The 20777-nt window shown below is 21.9% G+C and overlaps 6 protein-coding genes across 9 annotated transcripts in view; 2 read left to right on the forward strand and 4 right to left on the reverse strand.

The window, feature by feature from the left end:
- LOC102673972 (zinc finger CCCH domain-containing protein 15 homolog) overlaps window positions 1–1254 on the reverse strand; it is a 2561-nt gene extending 1307 nt beyond the window's left edge. The window contains exons 1-4 of the mRNA XM_031511882.1: window positions 965–1254; window positions 644–851; window positions 244–482; window positions 3–170 (exon numbers count right to left, since the gene is read on the reverse strand). Coding sequence (XP_031367742.1) covers window positions 3–170; window positions 244–482; window positions 644–851; window positions 965–1033 — 684 coding nt within the window. The 5' untranslated portion in view covers window positions 1034–1254. The remainder of the gene's footprint in view (window positions 1–2; window positions 171–243; window positions 483–643; window positions 852–964) is intronic.
- An 821-nt stretch (window positions 1255–2075) lies between these two features.
- LOC102673753 (eukaryotic translation initiation factor 3 subunit E) lies at window positions 2076–5101 on the forward strand. 2 transcript variants are annotated; one of them, XM_006608244.1, is made up of 9 exons: window positions 2076–2279; window positions 2346–2462; window positions 2540–2701; window positions 2862–2984; window positions 3100–3332; window positions 3403–3520; window positions 3625–3836; window positions 3934–4197; window positions 4774–5101. In XM_006608244.1, exons 1-8 carry the CDS (start codon window positions 2190–2192, stop codon window positions 4190–4192), a joined length of 1314 nt encoding a protein of 437 aa, XP_006608307.1. In that variant the 5' UTR covers window positions 2076–2189; the 3' UTR covers window positions 4193–4197; window positions 4774–5101. The 2 variants fall into 2 exon arrangements, with proteins under 2 accessions (XP_006608307.1, XP_006608306.1); XM_006608243.1 differs by having other exon boundaries at window positions 3934–4171.
- A 261-nt stretch (window positions 5102–5362) lies between these two features.
- LOC102673632 (probable RNA helicase armi) lies at window positions 5363–10636 on the reverse strand. Its single transcript, XM_006608242.2, has 7 exons — window positions 10268–10636; window positions 9356–10186; window positions 8186–9059; window positions 7190–8025; window positions 6286–6855; window positions 5971–6216; window positions 5363–5906 (listed from the first exon to the last, which is right to left on the reverse strand). The coding sequence occupies exons 2-7, from the start codon at window positions 10154–10156 to the stop codon at window positions 5517–5519; spliced, it is 3717 nt and encodes a 1238-aa protein (XP_006608305.1). The 5' UTR covers window positions 10157–10186; window positions 10268–10636; the 3' UTR covers window positions 5363–5516.
- LOC102673496 lies at window positions 10132–10615 on the reverse strand. The gene is made up of 2 exons (XM_031511939.1): window positions 10262–10615; window positions 10132–10180 (listed from the first exon to the last, which is right to left on the reverse strand). Exons 1-2 carry the CDS (start codon window positions 10519–10521, stop codon window positions 10159–10161), a joined length of 282 nt encoding a protein of 93 aa, XP_031367799.1. The 5' UTR covers window positions 10522–10615; the 3' UTR covers window positions 10132–10158.
- A 390-nt stretch (window positions 10637–11026) lies between the features above and the next one.
- Window positions 11027–12306, forward strand: LOC102675489. Its single transcript, XM_006608256.1, has 2 exons — window positions 11027–11586; window positions 12215–12306. Exons 1-2 carry the CDS (start codon window positions 11103–11105, stop codon window positions 12304–12306), a joined length of 576 nt encoding a protein of 191 aa, XP_006608319.1. The 5' UTR covers window positions 11027–11102.
- A 2161-nt stretch (window positions 12307–14467) lies between these two features.
- LOC102679439 (tudor domain-containing protein 15) overlaps window positions 14468–20777 on the reverse strand; it is a 13245-nt gene continuing 6935 nt past the window's right edge. For 2 of the 3 annotated variants that reach the window (XM_031511777.1, XM_031511781.1), the window contains exons 10-12: window positions 19337–19501; window positions 18778–18935; window positions 14468–18443 (exon numbers count right to left, since the gene is read on the reverse strand). In XM_031511777.1, coding sequence (XP_031367637.1) covers window positions 14546–18443; window positions 18778–18935; window positions 19337–19501 — 4221 coding nt within the window. In that variant the 3' untranslated portion in view covers window positions 14468–14545. The remainder of the gene's footprint in view (window positions 18444–18777; window positions 18936–19336; window positions 19502–20777) is intronic. The other variant, XM_031511788.1, reaches the window with a different exon arrangement.

Below are 20777 nucleotides of genomic sequence, written 5' to 3' on the forward strand. Positions count from 1 at the left end.
ATTAAATCTTCTAAAGAAATTTCATCTTTTTTATCTTCTTTCTTCTTATCTTTTTTAAGAACAAAACCAGGTGGTAATGCATGCCTATAAATACATTTTTGTCCTGATGGACATTCCCAAAACCAACCATATTTTGATTTTTCAACTGCTTCTAAGAAATGTTTACAAATCTAAAATTTAAAAAATATTAAATATTGTTTTTATATAAATGAAATTAAAATATTACAATGAATTTCAACTCACAATATCTGTAGTAGGACGATTACCACTGCCATGCTTTTTTTCAACAACTTCTTTCAATTTATCTTCATCCCATTTATCCATTGTATCAGTTTCCTTATCATCATCTCTCATATCACAATATAATGAACGTTTTTCTGCTTTTCTCTCTACGCTCAAATCATGAGAAAATTTGCATTTATCACCTTTTGTACATTGTCCTTGTTTAAAGAATGCACATACTACCGATTTAGGATCAGTTCCTAAAAAATTTAAATAAATATATTAAATTTTATGTTTATATCTGCATAGTAAAACAAATTGTAATCATGAAACATTTAAAATAATAATTTATATATATAATATATTTAAATAATTGTTGATCTCACATCTTATAATTAACTGTTGCAATTTCAGTTAATACCTTTATCTATTTTTTGTGATTGTACAGGTTTAAATATGAGCGCTAATTCTTTCTGCTCCTTTAATTTTTTTTCTTTTTCAAGTTTTTTAATATTAGGATCTTCTAATTTTCGTGGATTAACACCACCTGATTTTACTTGTTTTTCTACTTGTTGAATAAATTTCTGTTGTTTGGCACCTTTTTTGTTTTTTATACCAAAAGTCTTATCCTACAAAAAATAGATGATATTATGAGAAAGTTTAAAAAGTAACAAATTTCGATAAATATACAAGTTTAAAATATGTGTGATATTTTAAGGTTAGAAAGAATATTTAAATATACCTCGATAACTTTTTCTTTTTTCTTTTGTTCCGCTTTTTTACTAGGAGCAGGTGTCTTTTTAGGTGGCATTTCATTCACTTATCGATATTTACAAATATCAAAAGCAGAAAATTTATTAACAAAATTTACAAGTGAACAGAAATTTACTTTTAGATCATAGAACCACAGTCAAGATATGGAATAGACCTACCTACCATCTTATGAGATTTCTCTCATGTTCTGAATTATCGATCGTGCAAAAAATCAAACTATTTGGTATACCCTGATTGAATATCATATATAAGAATATCATATATAATATATTATATCTTGAGAGCTTATCGTCCTAGAGATACATTATAACATGTAAATGTTTATATTTTTTTTATTAAAAATTAGAATATTTTGAAAGAGAAATGATAAGAGTAAATTCAGTTGACATCACATACTTCATTTGTATCAAATGTTAAAATGTCAAATGTTAATATAGACAAGAAGAATAAATAATAGAAGAAAGATAGAGATAGATTAAAAATATAAAAATCAACACCATCTCTAGAATGCCATAAATGAAATATAGTGAACAAGAATAGCAAATAGCAGAAGAAAGATAGAAATAGAATAAAAAATTTATTTTTGGCGGCATTTCTTGAATGCTGAAAATATCTTTTTCAGAATATGTCTTTAAGATGAAATCAGATGAGAATTGAAAATCAACGCTATTTTTCGAGTATTACTCGAAAGATGGCACTAACAGTTCTTAATCTATTTCTTTTACTATTTACTCTTCTTCTTTATTTTTTTTTAATGAAATCATTTTATAAATTAAATAAATATTTTGAAATTACTTTTTTATTTTTTTAATCTTAATATAAATATATAATAATTGATTAAGATAAAAATATCTAATAATTACGATAAATATATTTTCATACAATTATGAACAATTTTTTAAATTAAATTTATTAGAAAATATATTATTGTTTCATTTTATTCGTATCATTCAATTGTAGAAATATAAAACATACATCATATATTTTTGAAATTAAACGATGATAAAATATTTAATTCATTTGAAAAATCATAATGTAGCGCTAGTATCGAAATCTACTTTTATAGAAACTTTCTGTTCAATCTATTCTACATTCTTTGACATTAACGTGGAGCGTGGTCGCTTGATCGGCTCCATTTTTATCCTTAGATTGTGGTTAGAACCGCTTTCGTTCGATTTTTCTTAAAAAACGAAATGGCGAAATTTGATTTGACATCGCGTATAGGTCAATATCTTGATCGACATTTAGTTTTTCCACTTTTAGAGTTCTTATCTGCGAAACAGGTATAATAAAATAAAAAAATATTTTTGCTTTAGATGGTTTGGTTATAATGTACTTGTGCTTTTCAGATTTACGATGAAGACGAGTTATTACAAGCTAAGCTCGATATTCTTAGCAAAACAAATATGATAGATTATACAATTGATATTCGAAAACAACTTTATCCTAATTTGGAGGTGCCTGAGGTATAAATAATTATAAATTATAGTATATAATATGTGTTTTGTAATTAACAAATATGATTGAGAAATTTAAATCATAGGAATTAAAAGCTCGTCGTGCAGATGTATTACAAGAACTTAGTATTTTACAAAATAATGTGTCTGTTGTTGTGGCACTTATGAATAATGAGGAAGTCATGAAAAAAATGGAAAATATGAGAGATTCTAAAGCATTAAATAATTATCTTACTCAAGAATCTGATGTAAGTGAATAAAGTAAAAATTTATATACCAATATATTTTTGTGTAATTATATATAATTATACACAATATAGTAATAATTTTATTTAATTAATATCATGTTTTTATATGAATAATATAATAATTTTTATAAAAATTTATTCATTATATATGCTTTTATAGTTCAGAGTGGAAATGATGGATAGTTTTGTGAAATTAGCAAAATATCGTTATGAATGTGGCAATTACTCTGTTTCTACATCATATTTGTATTTCTATATGCTTATAATGCCACCAACTGATAAGGTATTTATATATATATAAATATTTTATATAAATTTAATATATAGAATATATAAAATATAGAATAATTTATAAATTTGATTCATTTTTATAATAATGTGGTATTTATAATTTTTAGAATTATTTAAATGTACTTTGGGGTAAATTAGCATCAGAAATTTTAGTGCAAAATTGGGAAACTGCATTAGAAGATGTAAATAAATTGAGAGAATACATTGATAGTAATGTGATAGGAAATTCTCTTCAAGTATTACAACAAAGAACATGGCTTATTCATTGGAGTTTATTTGTATTTTTTAATCATGTGAAAGGCAGAGATTTAATTGTAGAAATGTTTCTTTATAGACCACAGTATGTTAATTTTTTTTAAATATTCTTAAAATAATGTAATAAGTATAATAAAATATTTATTATATTACAGTTACTTAAATGCAATTCAAACAATGTGTCCTCATATATTGAGATATTTAGCAGCAGCTGTCATTGTTAATCGTTCTAGACGATCTATATTAAAAGATCTTGTAAAAGTAATACAACAGGTTTGTGATTAATTTAATGATAAAATGTTATTTAATTAATAAAATTTCGATTTTATACAATCTTAAGATCTAATAATTATTCTATTTATTGTACTTATTAATAGGAATCTTATACATATCGTGACCCCATTACGGAATTTCTAGAACATTTATATGTCAATTTTGATTTTGATGGAGCAAGACAAAAATTACAAGAATGTCAAACAGTTGTGTTCAATGATTTTTTCTTGATTGCATTATTGAGTGAATTTGTAGAAAATGCTCGTTTAATGATCTTTGAAACATTCTGTAGAATACATCAATGTATAAGTATTGGGTATATAATAATTTTACATCTAATTAAAAAAGAATAATGAAACATATTTTTAAAATTTTTTAATATATTTTTATATATAGAATGCTTTTATTTACAGAATGCTTGCAGAAAAACTTAATATGAAAGCAGATGTAGCAGAATGCTGGATTGTCAATCTAATCCGTAATGCACGATTAGATGCCAAAATAGATAGCAAATTAGGACATGTTGTAATGGGTGGACAACCTGCATCACCTTATCAACAGCTAGTTGAAAAAATTGAAACCTTAAGTGTTCGTAGTGAAGCATTAGAAAATTTAATTGAACGGAAATTAAAAGCTAAGAATCAAGATCCTGTAAGTATAGTGTGGAACTAACTAAGGTCAGTATCATTCACAATCATTTTCGAGCATTAATAAATTTTTTTGTCATCTAATTAACTTAAATAATTAAAACTTTCTTCAATAAAAAATAATATTTACATTAAAAAATTTATTAAGATATTACTAAATCATTATTTACTTTTTAATCATAATTTTTTTAACAATTACATCATATTTATCATAAATTTCATTCTCTTATAAAAGTTATTATATATTATATAAAAGCATTCTCGTCGAAAAGTTATATTATAAGTTATATTATATTATAATATAACATACTAATATTTAATTAACTTAATTAATTATCTTTTTAAAATTAAACTCATTTAAAAAATATAATGTGTTCATATTATATTCTATACAATTCAATCATTACAATCGTATTATATTCTATAAATATAAGATATTTTTCATTAATCAAATCATTCATGTATATATGAATCAAAAGCATATAAAATTTTCAGATTTCAAATGTAATTTGAAAAAATGTAATGAAATTTGTATTATTTAAATGTAAATGAAATTTAATTTTTTTTATTTTATATACATCATAACAAAGTTTTATTTTTTTATAGTATCAAAGCTCATGGAACTTGGACTTATGACATCACGATGTAATATGCAAGGACACTAACTAACAAGGCATTTAACTCAAACTGTAAGCAGAACATCTGACAGTGAAATAATTCAATTCTATATAAGTAAGTTAAAGACAGAATTATATTGTAAAATGAATATATTTTTATTCAAACTCTTTTTTAAGAAAATTAAATTGAATGAATAAAAATATATTTGTGGAAAAATTGTATAAATATACGTATATGTATATTATTACATGAAAATTATTATACTTTTTGTAATATGTATTTATACATTTCATTATAAGAAATGTATAAAAAGAAAGTACATATAATTCGATACTTTTTTCAACATTTCTAATTTCGAATATTTGTAAGCAGTAATTCTAACAAAAAGATTTTTTTTAACTTAAAAAATACATACTTTATTTGCTATACAATAATCTAGAGAAATTAGAAATCAATTTTTTTAAAATAAATAAAAATCAAAAAATATAAATTTATTATTTAAAAAATTAAATATAAATTCTTTATGAAAAATTTCAATTAATTTATATGAAAATAGTTTCTAACATATAGCCTTAAATCATAATATCAACAATATTATTTATTCCTTCCTAAAAACATATATGAACATAAAATACTGTATATTTGATAAAATGTAATTTTATAATTTAATAACAGATATTTTATGCGATAGATATAAAAAAGATATAATTAATGAATATTGCCATAAATCATCATGATTTGTTTATTTCATCATTAATAAAAAAATTATTTGCTTCTATCCAAGAATCTTCCATATTGGAAAAACCGAAACTACATCCAGTATAAGAATCTTGATTAATACAATATATTAAAACGCTTTTCCAATATGGATCTTGTGCCAAAAGTTTGGGATTTCCTAAGATAATAACTAAAACACGAGCTCGAGTAACTGCCACATTAAGTCTTCGAGGACAAGCAACAAATCCAAGAGAATGTTTAATATCTTCATTTACAAAATTAGTTGAAGATCGTACAGCTGAAATAATGATAACATTGCGCTCTTGACCTTGAAATCCTTCAACGCTACTAATTTTTGGTAATTCTATATTTAATTCCATGAGTAATTCACGAATTTGAAGAACCTGTATCAAACAATAAATATAGTATAAAATGATTTTATAATTATTTTATTTTTATTTTTTTTACCTGTTTTTGATAAGGAGTTATAATTCCAATATCATCGGGTGAAAGACCGCATTTATATAACTTTAACAAATAAAGATATACTTGAGTTGCTTCTTCAGGATTATACCAACTTGGACTATCGTTGTCTTTACAATTTTCACCATTTACACCATGAAAAACTATAGCTGGTGGAATACCTTTTCTTTTTGGCAATTCAGAAGCTAATGTTTGTAAAAGTTTTGCTTCTTTACTTTTTTTAGAAGATATCTAAAAATATTTATTTTAATTATCATTATATTTATAAAAAAAATCTAAGTTTATGATATAAATAAATACCTGTGCTTTTAATTCAGAATCATAAAATAATGAACTTGATAATTCGAGTATTTCTGGTAAACTTCGATAATTTACAATAAGTTTCGTGACAAGTCGAGGATCATAATGTGTTTCAAATCCATTAGGATCTCTTTGATAAGGAAAATGACGTAACAATCTTAATAAAAATGACTCGTCTAAACCAAAATTTTTTGCTATTCCACTTTGTACAATTGGTCCGAGTTGTAATGGATCGCCTGCGAGAACTACTTGTCCATAATCAGAATGAATAAAATTAAGTGGAATCATAATCTCTGGTTCTGTTGCTTGACCTGCTTCATCAACTAGTACATGTGAAAAATGTCCACGAGGAAAACCCATATTATTTAATATTCCCAATGCAATACAGGTACCAATAGTAATTCTATGGCGTCCAAGTATACTCATAGTACAATTTAATTTTGGTCCTACTCCATTATATTTTATTTTTTCAACTGTTGTTTCATCTGCTAATTCTGCAGTGGCACAGTATGGTAATAATTTATTGGGTATGGAATCATTACCCAAGCAATGATAAGCTATAAGTCGTACCTATAAAAGAAGCAAAGTTTTTTTTCCAAGTTAATAATTATATATATATATAATATATATAATATATATTATATATAGAATATACATAATAACATATATTATAAATACAATAATATGTATATATTATTGTATTATATATAGAATTAATATAGCATGAATACTAATACAAAAAATGATAAAATAATATCAAATTTAATTGTCTTTAAATATATTTATATTTTTATTTATTTTTCATAATTAATCAAACAATAATATAAAAATTTGTTTACTAAAAATTTAAATTGAATCCATTTAAAATTATTATGAAATAAGATTATATAATTTTAATACATACCATATCACCAGGTTTAAGTACACCACTATCTAAAAGTCTTTCTGCTATAAGATTTGCCGAACTATTAGATGGTGTTGCAACTAATAATCGACTTTCAGGTATAATTGATAAAATTTGCAGAATTGTTTCACAAAGAGTAATGGTTTTTCCTGTACCAGGTGGTCCAAAAATCACATAAGGTAATGGTCGTGCATGTCCTTTTAAGATATTTTTTACAGCTTCTTTCTGATAGTAATTTAAATTTTTATTAAACCAATGCAATTTTCGTTTTCGTACTTGTGAAATAATTGGCTGTAATTCAATATTATAAGAAGAATTTGAATCTGGCAATTCATGCATTGCATCTTTAATAACATTCATTTCATCTTTTGTTTTAATATATTCATTTTTTACAATTATATCAGATTTCATTGCTAGATTTTGCTCAATTGGTTCAACATTAAATAATCGTTGTACAACTGACATTTTTGTAAACGATTTTGTTGTACCATTAGATTTATTACTTGTAGATGTAGTACTAGTAGAAGAAGATTCTGATGATACAGAATTAGTCCGTTGATGAGTCTGTTTAAAAATTGAGTTATTTTTTATTTCAAATTCTTCAATATCTAATTGAGATTCTTTTTCTATTACATGAGTAGGAAACAAAAAATTTTGACCAAGACGATGTACAGCCATATTAATTGCATTATGACAACGTTGCATGACAGATTGTGAACATTTAAATGATACTTGACAATCATCATAATTATATTCTTGATGAAATTTGTAATTAAATTTCAAAAAAATTTCCAAATTTGTAATTTTGTGAATAAATCCTTCATATTTTAATTTTCCTATTTCAAATATTAAAATTTAAATTTTATATAGAAAGACTTTTTTTATATAATTTATAATATATATAATATATATAATATATTATAATTTATAAAATTTATATAATTATTTATTGAAATAGATATATAATAATATAGTTTTACAAATTTCATAACATACCTTGAGAACTATCCCATTTGAAAGATACTATAGCTCTATCACCAACCAAAAGAGATGGACGTTTTTCTGCAAGTCCTGGTACTTCCATAACCAAATATTCTCCACAACGTCTCATAATTGTACTATCTATATTATATTGTTGCAAGTTTATTGTTTGTGCAATTTCTTCTAAATATAATAATGCATGAAAACGATCTTTATATGATTCAAAACAAAGTCTATTTAATAAACAAGGTATAGCATTTCCTATATCATATTCACTTTCAGTTTGTGATTTTCCTTCATTTATACATTTTGATATTATATCCCAATAATGTTTAGGAACTTTAAATATCATATTTCGTACTTTAATAAATGATGGTGGTTTACATGGACGAATACCTGGAATGTATGTAGCTTCATTCCATTCATCCAAGTTTGACATATAATTGATATTAACATTATTATTTTTACTATATGATTTATTTTTTATAGTTTTAGGTTTAATAGTAATATTAAAAATTCGTCCGATTTCAAAATCTTTAAAATTAAAGATAAATAATTCTTTGCTTATACCAATAAATTTTGCTGTGCACTTAAATATATAAATTAATTTATCAGAAGGATTTAAGATTGTGTTAGGAATAATTGGTTGCATCAAAGTTAATTGAGAATGGGCTTTTTTTATCATAAAACAACCTTTGCACAATACATGAGTAGTATTACCTACATTTTCTACAATAACTGTTACATTTTTTTCTTCTTCTATATTTAAATCAATGTTTATATTATCACTGATAACAATACCACATTTATCTTTTGCAAGTTCATTTAAATTTTTTTTTGATGTAAAGGTATTATATAACATTGGTAATTTCATTTTTTTTATAGAAGTCTATAAAGAATAAATTTATTCTTATTATGTATATATTTTATTTTATTTTAAATATTATTTTTTTATTGTACATAATTTTTCTTATTATTAAATTTAAACATAGTATTCAAATATTATAATACTATAATATTAATAAAAATGTTAATTTTTTTAAAATTAAATAGAAATTAATTAAGACATTTATAAAAATGTGTAATTATTTATTATCTAAAATTGTAATTAATAAATTGTGTAATAATTTGTAATAATTGTAATTGTAATTATTTATTATCTAAAACAATTTATTCAAAATTTACCTGAATCACTGGAACTACTGTTAATGATCTCCATGTATAAATTCCTTGATCACTCTCAATACTGTCATTTATTACTTTATCACCAACACAAGGAATATAGCCAGTATCACATATCCTTTTATTAAATACAGTATCTTTTCCAATAACACCAATTTCTTTAATTGGGTCAAAACAAGATACAATTCCAATGTTTAACTTAGATCGTAGAGGTTGTATTTTTTTTATCTCCAAAATTTCTCCACTAAAATTATAAGAAATTTCATCAATCTCTACTTCTGATTCTAATTTTAACCAATCTCCAATTACAGGAATAAATTCAGATTGTACTTTGTTTAAATCAACAATAATATTATTAGGTTCTACAATTAATAATCGATTTTTACGTTCTGTAACTTTTCCAATTATACATTTTGTTAATGTTTGAGGTTTAATAACATTTATTTCATTATCCCATGATTCATCTATCACAGAAATAATCTTTTTTATTTTATATCCTGTTCCATGATTGTCTTGGAAAAGCAAATAATAAACTCTATCACCTACTTTTAAGTTATCTATAGAAATATTCACTCTATCACAAATATAAAAATCATCAACTACTACATAATCTGTGTCAATTAAAGTAATATTTCCTATTTTATAATAATTAGCATCTTTATTAAAATATTCATCTTCTTGTATTTCTTTTTCATAAGCATTTTCAATGCGTGCTATAACATTATTTATTTCATCTGATTCATTTTTAATTGATGATTTATTTCCTATAGTATATTTTATAAGTGTATATATAAATGAAAACATATTTAATTTCTACTATTTCTATCCATATACCTATAAATATTTATGTTTGTTATTAATATTTGTATAAACATTACATATCTATAATATATATTTGCAATAATCAACATATACCGATCGATTGGTTGATATCTCCACTCTGTTGCTTTAATATAATCTAATTCTTTTCTTAATGATTGAACACGTTTTAAATGTAACTCTCGAAGTAAACGATCCTGTTGTTTTTGTTCTTGTAACTCAGATTTCATTTGATTCAATATTTTCGAAGTTTGATTTCCAACAGAGGTTAATTCTGAATCTTGGGATTCTGTACCTCTTTGTCCTGGCGAATGACTCAAAGTTCCAGATGACAAAGTAGTAGAATTCATAATTTTATAAATAACATTTCAAATTCACATATGTATTATTTAATAATCTATGAATTACATATATAAAATTTTCTTGAAACGGTATCATTCGTTTACACGATAAACATGAGAAACGCTTTTTCGTTTACTCTATAAATATACGTGTTCTATATTAAATTAAAATTGTAATATTAAAGTATTTTACTTTAAATTATGATAGATTATATATAATTAAAGCAATAAATTTTTAATATAAAAAATGATTAAGATGAAAATATTTTATTCATATAATTAATAATTTTTAATAATCTTATTCAATTTATAAATTGTATTGAATATTTAATTTATTTCATTATTAATCTTATAATATTATTCTAATTAAAAGCAATGAAAAATATAATGTGATTACTTTAATGTGTAACAACTTTTATTTACATAAAAACAATGATTTTCTGAGATAGTTCTTTCAAATTTTTCAAACCTAATTTTTAAAAAAAAAACCAGCATGATTTCTCTTTCTCCTTTTTCTTTCTTTTTGCTTTAATACATGTATTTCATGTTTAAATTTAAAATACATTAATATTAATTGTTTTAAATAAAACATGAAAAAAGACCGAACAAAGTTACTTAATGCTAGTACATCATACAATGAATTTTTTGTGAAACCTTATGGATTTTGTTGTGATATCAAAAATTATGATCCAAAATTAAGTGCATCGAGAAAAAGATCTATGCCACTTTTTCCTTCAAGCGGAGGATCTGATGGAGGACCTGATATTAAAATTCGTATCCAAGAGCATGACGATAATCTAAATTTCAGTCAACGAAGTACTCAAAGAAATATTCGAGACCGAATTAGTCTTCGAGGTAAATATCGAGGTGACAGACAACTTGTTGACAGACGTCTACGTCGAGGAATTGAATTTGAACCTTTGGCTGACTTAATCACATCTAGACGACTTAGAGGTCCTCTTCAATGGTACTTAGAAGATGAAATAGCAGCAGCTCGAGAAATTATGATGACTAAAAAGCAAGAAATATATAATGCAGAAATGAAAAAGAATATTAAAATAGCTAAGCAAAAAGGTATGATTTCATTTTATCATGCAAATAAATCGATATAAAACATATTCATTATTAAACATTTTTGAAAAATTATTTTATATGTAATAGTAATAAATTAAAATAATATATTTAATTTTAATTTTATTCAATTTCTTTCATAAAAATGTAATTATACAATGAATTTGAAAAAATGTAATAATACAGTAAATTTCAATTATTTTTCCTTAGATATATAAGATATTTAAAAGAATTATTAAATTTTTTATTATCACATTAAAATATATTTATTTAAAAAGTAATATATGAAATATGTGAAAATTATTGATATATAACTATATTTTATTATTTATTATTATTATTGTTATAAAAAATTACAGATTATATACATAGATATATATGTATATTATACAATATTATTACAATATATAAATCATCTGTATTGTAATCATTAGAAAAGGATTTATTCTTGCATATATTTTCGGTTAGAAATTCGATTTGACAGGAATTAGTTACACGAGATCTTATTATATGTACGAATTTAAATCATTAAAAAATTCGAAAAATCATTATATAGAATGAATATAGAATATAGAAATTATTGTTATATTATATTATAGAAAAAATTAAAATATTAACTTCTATTAAGTAGAAAAAAGAAGACGACGGAGAAAGAAAAAAATATCAAGCAAGAAAAAAGATAAAGAAGATATAAATGAAGATGAAACGAAAAATACAATGTAAATTTGAATAAATAAATAAAAAATATAATAAAACATATTTTTTTATTATATTATTATTATATTTATTGTTAAATTTATTATTATTATTATTATTATTATTATTTAAATTTCAATTTCAATTAGGATTTTTTTTTCAAAATATTAAATATTTAAATTTAATATTTTTTTTAATTTTTTTTTCTAACATTATAATTTTATTTAAAATAATAAACATTTTTAAATTCGTATTAGAAAATATATTTTATTATAATAAAAATGCTTACATAATCTCATATTTGTTAAAGAATGAAATACTGTATATGCTATGTAAAGTACATGAGGTTGATTTATGTTTCAATATTTTAATAACGTTTATAATTTGAAATAAAGATATGTTTACATTTATATAAATATATAAAATAAAAAATAAATGAAATTAGCATTTATGCATTTTGATAAAAAATAACACAGAAAAATAACATAAATAATAAAATAAATTTTTACTTTTTTTTAGTACGTAACTTGTTTTTATTACATTGATTTATTAAAATTATTTTTAAAGTAATATATACATATATGCTATTTTATTAGAATATTTTTTTAGAATTTAAGAAACAGAAAATATGATTAAGTTCCTAGAAATGTTGTTATTAATTTTGCAATTAATTATAAAAAATTATTTTTATAAAACAATTGATCATTCACATTTTTTAAAAGTAAAAATTTCATAATATTACATATATTTTCTTACTTTCATTTCATATTTGAAATATTATATTAAAAACAATTTCTGATTAAGAAATAATCTGTTTCTTAAATGCTAATATATTAAAGTATAATATACTTATATAAGTTTAGATTTTTTAATGTAGTATAAAAGTAATAATTATAGAGCATATATTTACGTACATTATCGTAATAAACATTTATGGAAAAGACATTGTATCATCAATTAATAAAATACTACACATGTATATATATATATATATATGTGTGTGTATATATATATATATATATTAACTATAAAATGTATTAACAATCATTCTTAAAGGCATTTTAATGTTATTATTAAGCATCATACAAGTATGAAAAACTGTATTTGATAAAAATTATCAGCTTATACACGAAAAATTGATAATTGATAAATTTTATCTTTCTATTTATTTGTATGAAAACTTAAAAAATATGTTGCAATAGAAACTAAATTAATTATAATAATCAGATTTAGTTTTTATTAACATCAGTATTGAAATATTATTATTGTGTTCATAATTATTTTAAATATAATTACTTAAAAAAGAAAAATGTTGTAGTAATAAAAATTAATATTTCCAAATCAAAAATTTAATTTTAAATTATTATAGAAAAAAATATGTCGAAAATTTATTAAATCTCACTTTTTATCATAAATTTGATATAATTTTATAAAACATCTATTCTTCAATTATAAAATTTATTCTTAATTTTATAATTAGTACCTTAACAATAATAATATATTTATATTATTATTTATAGGCTTTTTTGATAATTTTTATTTTATAATTTTTCAGTATATTAATATTAAAAACAACACATTAATTAACGCGAAAATTATATGTACTTCAATTATAAAATATTTGAAAACAAAATTAAATTATTAAAATACAAAAAATTCCGTAGCTTTTATTATTTTTATCATCAAAAAATTATTATAAATCATTCAAAAAGATAAATGATTACATAAACAAATTTTTATTAATAATTAAAAATTCAATGAGTTTATAATTCAAAATGAGATATATAAACATATAAATTTAATAATTTTCAAATATTATATCAAATTAATCAAAGAAAATTTATATTTTAATTAAAAAAAATCATATAACAATTATATTATATTACTACAACAATATTCTGTTATATTTTATAAGAGTACATACGAAAATTATTTAATACATTACATAATCAATCAATGCAAAGTATTATTCTTAATAATGAGATAAAAAATAATATATGAATAAAAATATTTTATACTTTACATTTAAAGCTGTTATGTACGGTTGGGAATGTTGTTCATTAACTTTTTTTTGGACAAAATATAATAATATTTCTTCTTTACAATAATCTTATATTTTCAAGCAAGATATTATTCATGTAATAAAATAGTTCTAAATTAAATACAAATTTTTTTAAAAAAGTAAATAACATTCATTTTGAAGATATAATTTTAATATCACTTAAAATAAATATTCAAATAGTTAAAGTTAGTTTAGAATTAATAATTATTCTGATGTTGTAGAAATACTTTCAAACTGTGAAGAATTTGTTATATCATTATTTTCATTAACATTTTCAGAAACTGTCACAGTAATTAATGGAACTCTATCTTGCTTGTCAATAATCTTAAATTCGTTGTTTTTTAGTTCAGTAGATTGTAAATCTGAAAATATTTTTTCATTCGTATCTTTTACCTCAAAATTGTTTTCAGAATTTATTATATTAATATTTATTTCATTATTGTTTTTACTTTCAATATTACATTTTTTTTCATCAATATTTGAAATATTAGTCTCTGCTTTTAAAAAACTTATGGAAGAATTATTTGTTATATTTTTTTCTTGTGTTTCTGCAGATTGTAATGTCTTTCCATTATTAGAACTTTCACAACATTGAATATTTATATTTGATTCATGTATTCCTATTTCACAATTACTCAGTTGCATTTTTGAACTAATCATTTTATCTTTAAAATCTGTTATATTAACATTTATTTCATTAATATTTTGTAATGTTTTACTGTTCTCAGCATTACTTTTTTCTTCTTTATCAATATATAAAGATTCTTCTTTTCTAAAACTTATAGAAGATTTATTTGTTCCATTTTTTTCTAATGTTTCTGTACATTGTATTTTGACAAATTCTTCTGCAGATTGTAATGTGTTTTCATTATTAGAATTTCCACAACATTTAATATTTATATTTGATTCATGTATTCCTATTTCACAATTACTCAGTTGCATTTCTGAACTAATCATTTTATCTTTAAAATCTGTTATATTAATATTTATTTCGTTAATGTTTTGTAATGTTTTACTGTTTTCAGCATTATTTTTTTCTTCTTCATCAATGCATAAAGATTCTTCTTTTCTAAAACTTATAGAAGATTTATTTGTTTCATTTTTTTCTAATGTTTCTATATGTTGTATTTTGACAAATTTTTCTGATTCTAATGTATTTTCATTACTAGGATTTTCACAATGATTTTGAATATTTGATTCACATATTCTTATTTCATTATTGCATATTTGTGTTTCTGGTATTATATTATTTTGTTCTGTTTCAAGATTTTCTACATTTTTAATATTTGGGGAGTTTAGAATTGTTTCAATGTTATCTTTTGTATTTGATAAAATTTCCTCATTTATAATTTTTATTTCGTCATGCATTTTATTGCTTTCTGTACTATTTTGAATATCTTGCATTTCATTTTCTTTCTTATATATTTGTATTTCAACTTGTGGTTTTAAATGTTCTAAATCATTTTTTATTTTATCTTCATGGCAAGATTCAATAATATTATGATTATTAAACATATCTTCATCTTCTTCTGGTTCATCCACTTTCATATTTTGAACTATTTCATCTACACTAAGTTCTACAATAGAAGTATTCAAACATAAATTATTTTTTTCAATTTCTTGATTTTGACTTTCAATATTTTCTTGAAATTTATTTATATCTATATTTTCTTTACTTATTTCATTTATTTCTTCTGTTTTCATAATTTTTTCATTTTCATTATTATTTTTCATCTCATTAACATTTTTATCTTTGTATGATTCTTCTTTATCTTCTGGACTATTCTTAGATATATTTTTAGAAAATGGTACTAAAATATCAACAATATTTTTTTCATTATAAATTAATTTAATACAAACAGGATCACTGGTATTATCAAGAATTTCAAATTGAAACATTGTTTCTCCACCTGCAGCAAGATCTTCAAATGTTTTATAAGCATCTAAAGGCCAAAAATTTATGATATCTGGTTTTTGTAAAGTGCAGCGTTTTGCTAAAGGAGGAATATTTATAATATCTACTGGTAATATTCGTGTTTCATTTGTAATTGCTGTATTACCATAATCTATGTATAAAACTTCAGTACCATTTTCAGAATGTGAAAGAATTTTTGCCCTATACCATTGACTATCTTCTGAATAATTTGCAGCACAAATAGTACCAATTTCAAATGTATTTAATGGAAGAAAAGTAGATGCTGTTTTTAATCTATCTATCATCATATTTAAATCTGTAGTATTACTTTCAGTTTGAATCCAAAATTCATCTGGTGTATTGATACGACTAATAAATACATTAGGTGAATTTTCTTCACCTAAAGGAGGTAATCGTTCTTCTATGATTGATGGATAATGTTGGCAGAAATTTGCAAGTATATCTGTTACATTCTTATCATCTAATGTTAATTTCACCAATGATGTTTCATCTTCTTTGATTACATCTAATAAAAATATAGTTGCTCCATCAGCTGCTAATGCTATAAATTCTTCACAAGCCTTTTCAGACCATTCTGTAATTTCTTCTGGCATAACTAAACGACATTTTCTTGATAGAGGAGGTATTTCCGCAAGATCTGCCGGTATAGCACGTATTTCAGTTGAGGTAGCTGAGTTTCCATAATCAATATATATAACTCGTGTAGCATTATCATTGTGTGATATAACGCGTGCTCTATACCAACATTCATCTTCAGGATATTTAGCAACACACAATAAATTTTCTTTAATTTCATCGACTTTAGCAAACATATGTGCTACAATAAATCTATCAGTCATAATTTCTAAATCACCAACAGATTTTTCTTCCTGAACCCAAAACTCATTTGGAGAATTAATATGACTTACAAAAGCAGAATGGGGATCCAATTCGAGATCAATTATTTCATCTATCAATTCTTCTTCAGTATGAATTTTTATAGCATGGTGATTTTCAACTAATGATTCACTAACACTTTTGTCATTTATTAATAAATCTATTCGTTTTGGAATACTATTTGCTACTACTATAGCTTGTAAAGACTCAACACAAATTAAATTCTCAAATTTTTCACAAGTTGTAATATTCCAATCTTCTGACTCTATAGGAATGATATCTAATCTACATTTAATTGCATATTCTTCTATTTCTTTCCATGAATCTGGTATTTGCCGAATATTTCCTGATTTATTATCAATAACATCTGTATTTCCATAATCAATAAATCGAACAGTTGTAATATCTTCATCGGCATCGAGAACTTGTGCTCTATACCATAAATTATCTATAGTATACACAGCAACACACAAACTTCCTTCTTCTAATATTCCATCTATTTCTGAAAATGTAGGAGCTTGAATTTGAAGTTGCTTTTGTTTATTAGAAAGATTTGTCGCATCATCTACAAGTTGAAGCCAGAACTGACTAGGTGAATCAACATGAGATACATATACATTATATTTACAACCCATTGTTATATTATGAATTTGAGGTTTTTTCATTTCAGATATTCCCTGTTGCGATTTTGAATTAAGAGAACGAAATTTATCACTAATTTTTTCTCCATTATATAGCAATTCCACTGTCCATTTTTTATTTAAATTATGAAAAACGGCAGTAAGTTCTTTGTTTGATAAATAATTTTGTAATATATTTAATTGTTCAGCTATTGTACCATTAAGCGCTACCGGTAATGATACATTAATAGCTAATTGATGTGGTGTATAAAAATGTGAATCTAAAACCATTAATACACAAGGAGTAACTTCTTCATTATTGCCATAATCAATGAAATTTACATAAACTCCATTTTCTGTACATTTTATAATTTTAGCTCGATACCAGTGACCATCTATACTTTTAACAGCACATAAAAGATCAACTTTTGGTTCCAATAATTTTCCAGAAGTAGAATAATATTGATCAAGTGCTTCAACTAAATTTTTATCTAAATTATATTCTGCATTACGTTGTAACCAAATGCTAGCAGAATGATCTGCATATGATACAGATACTTTATGAGTAGAACTTAAAATAGGCATTGGACATATTGGTGATATTTTTTCATCTATATCTCCAGAAATATTTATCTTATTGCCATTCAAATCAAATAATTTTACAATAAGTCTGAAAAAATCAATTTTATAGATATATAAAAAAGCGAAAAAAATTATAAAGTAATTGATAAAATTTGAAATAATATTTAATTAAATGAATATATCCTTAATTAAAATTTTGTGAATGAAATTTTGTAACTTCCTATTTTTCATTAATTTATGAAAACAATATAATATAATTTAATAATATATAAATACATATCAACAAAAATTTATTTTACTTATTTTTTTGAATAATATTACATTATGGATTTTTCTCTATATTCAAAATAAAAACTTTGATTTTAAAAAATAAATAATAAAAAAATATTCTAATAATGATTTATTATGAAAATTGAATTTACCTGTTATCATCAATTTCATCCACATATATAATTACTTCTTTTCCTTCAATAAGCTCTTTCAATGTAATATCTCTTTCAGGAATTGATATAGTATTTACAAGGGAACATTCCACTGCTTGATTCTGCATTACTGAAAGCTCTCCTGGTAAAGCTAACACCTAAATTAATAAGTTATATTAATTACTAAAAACATATCATTAACGAAAATAAAGTAAAAGCAAATAAAGATATCTTTACTATAGTGAAAAAACAATGTATTATATTAAATATTTTAAATATTTAACTAAGCGCTTTTTGTTTAAAATCAAGCAATATAATAACAATTTATAGATTTATAAATAATATAATAAATTTAATATAAATAAAAAAATTTTAATTCTACTTATATAAATCTTTAATTTACAAAAATGAATTGTATCATTGTATCAACAATCTTCAATGCAGTAAGTATGGTATTAAATAACTTCTACTCTTAGCACTAATGTTATATTATTTATACAAATTAAATCTAATATTTAAATTAATCTCTTTTTATTATCCTTTTTTTTTTTAAACTCACACTATCTGAGAAAATTTCATCATACGCTCCAGTATCAATGAATTTTACATTAAAGCCTGTGGATTGTGAATGGTTACTGATTACCGCTCGTCTCCAAACTCCATTTGAATAAACCAAACAACCTGTGCCTAGGCATATCTCATGGGTTGATAATCGTTGCATCACCTGCCATTATCATACTTATCCTTACCAATATTGTTCAAGTTATTAAATTTATTATATATTATTTCATTTATAAGAAATTTTAATTTTGAAAATTTTTTTTAATGATATTACTCTTATAATATATTGTACTTTAATGATCTTTAATTAAAATTTTCTGCCAAACAATTATATATATAATATTATATGTAGAATTTCAAAATACATGTAGAAATTCAAAATTATTCATTCAAATCATTTCATTTTGATTAGTGTCAAAACATCACAAATTATTTAATATGTATATCCAATATATATACATATATATATTTTATATTGAGAATATTTTATAATGAGAAACTAGCATGCAATGTTAGATATAATATGAAATGATAATTTATTTAATTTTATTAATATAATAAATTATTCATTATATATGATAATGTATCATACAAATAAATAAAGAATTAAAAATAATAATAAAAATTATTATTATCTTAGAAAAATATACAGTTTATTTAAAATAGATATATTTAATTTTAAAAATATTTAAATATTTATTTTTGTATAAAAAATTAAATAATTTTACATATATTCAAAGTAAAAGACTATATATTTATAATATTTAGAATAAAATTTCATAAATAAATTTAAAAATAAATAAATAGATTTTGTTTTAATATACTAATAATACTTTTAATATATTTTAATTTAAATATTATAACAATAAACACACAATAAAATATATATAATACAATACAATTGTAAAAAAATAATCCTGTAAAAAATATAACTACAACTTACCTCTTTTATTCAATAATATACATTATATTTAAATATTATAAATCAAAATACAAAATGGCAGGGACATTATTTTTTATGATGAATATATAAATATATTAAATAGGTTCTTAATACAACTTGGTAGAAGAAAACAGAATACAGCACAGAGAAGATTATACTTTACTAATTAAGTTATTAATACCATACATCGTGCAATGAAATGCAAAAAATATATTAGGATAACAAAGATTAGTAATGGATTATTATTTAAACTGCATACAATTTTTAATAAATTCTGTTAGTGAGAGAATTAGTTTGTTATTATAATTTTTTATTATTCTATAACTTTTTATTATTCTATAATTATATATAATAATTTCAGAAATATATAATAAAAAAAACAATTATCATAATAGAAATAAAATAATATATTTAAAAATATATTTAATTAATTCATGTTATAAAATAATTATAATATTTAATTTTTTATAATATAAAAAATGTATCAATATTAAAA

Source organism: Apis dorsata, unplaced genomic scaffold, assembly GCF_000469605.1.
Source record: "Apis dorsata unplaced genomic scaffold, Apis dorsata 1.3 scaffold_32, whole genome shotgun sequence".
NCBI lineage: Eukaryota > Metazoa > Arthropoda > Insecta > Hymenoptera > Apidae > Apis > Apis dorsata.

Excerpts from the sequence above, each read along its gene's own strand:
- LOC102673632 (XM_006608242.2), bottom strand. The coding sequence starts at position 10,156 with ATGTTTTCATTTATATATACACTTATAAAATATACTATAGGAAATAAA. Across the intron at positions 6,217-6,285 it reads ATTCTGAATTAAAAGCACAG|ATATCTTCTAAAAAAAGTAA; the intron begins GTATTTATTTAT and ends AAATATTTTTAG. Across the intron at positions 5,907-5,970 it reads TAACTCCTTATCAAAAACAG|GTTCTTCAAATTCGTGAATT; the intron begins GTAAAAAAAATA and ends TGTTTGATACAG.
- LOC102675489 (XM_006608256.1), top strand. The coding sequence starts at position 11,103 with ATGAAAAAAGACCGAACAAAGTTACTTAATGCTAGTACATCATACAAT. Across the intron at positions 11,587-12,214 it reads TAAAATAGCTAAGCAAAAAG|AAAAAAGAAGACGACGGAGA; the intron begins GTATGATTTCAT and ends TCTATTAAGTAG.
- LOC102673496 (XM_031511939.1), bottom strand. The coding sequence starts at position 10,521 with ATGAATTCTACTACTTTGTCATCTGGAACTTTGAGTCATTCGCCAGGA. Across the intron at positions 10,181-10,261 it reads CAACCAATCGATCGGTATAT|GGATAGAAATAGTAGAAATT; the intron begins GTTGATTATTGC and ends TTATAGGTATAT.
- LOC102673753 (XM_006608243.1), top strand. The coding sequence starts at position 2,190 with ATGGCGAAATTTGATTTGACATCGCGTATAGGTCAATATCTTGATCGA. Across the intron at positions 2,985-3,099 it reads TAATGCCACCAACTGATAAG|AATTATTTAAATGTACTTTG; the intron begins GTATTTATATAT and ends TATAATTTTTAG. Across the intron at positions 3,333-3,402 it reads ATGTTTCTTTATAGACCACA|TTACTTAAATGCAATTCAAA; the intron begins GTATGTTAATTT and ends ATTATATTACAG.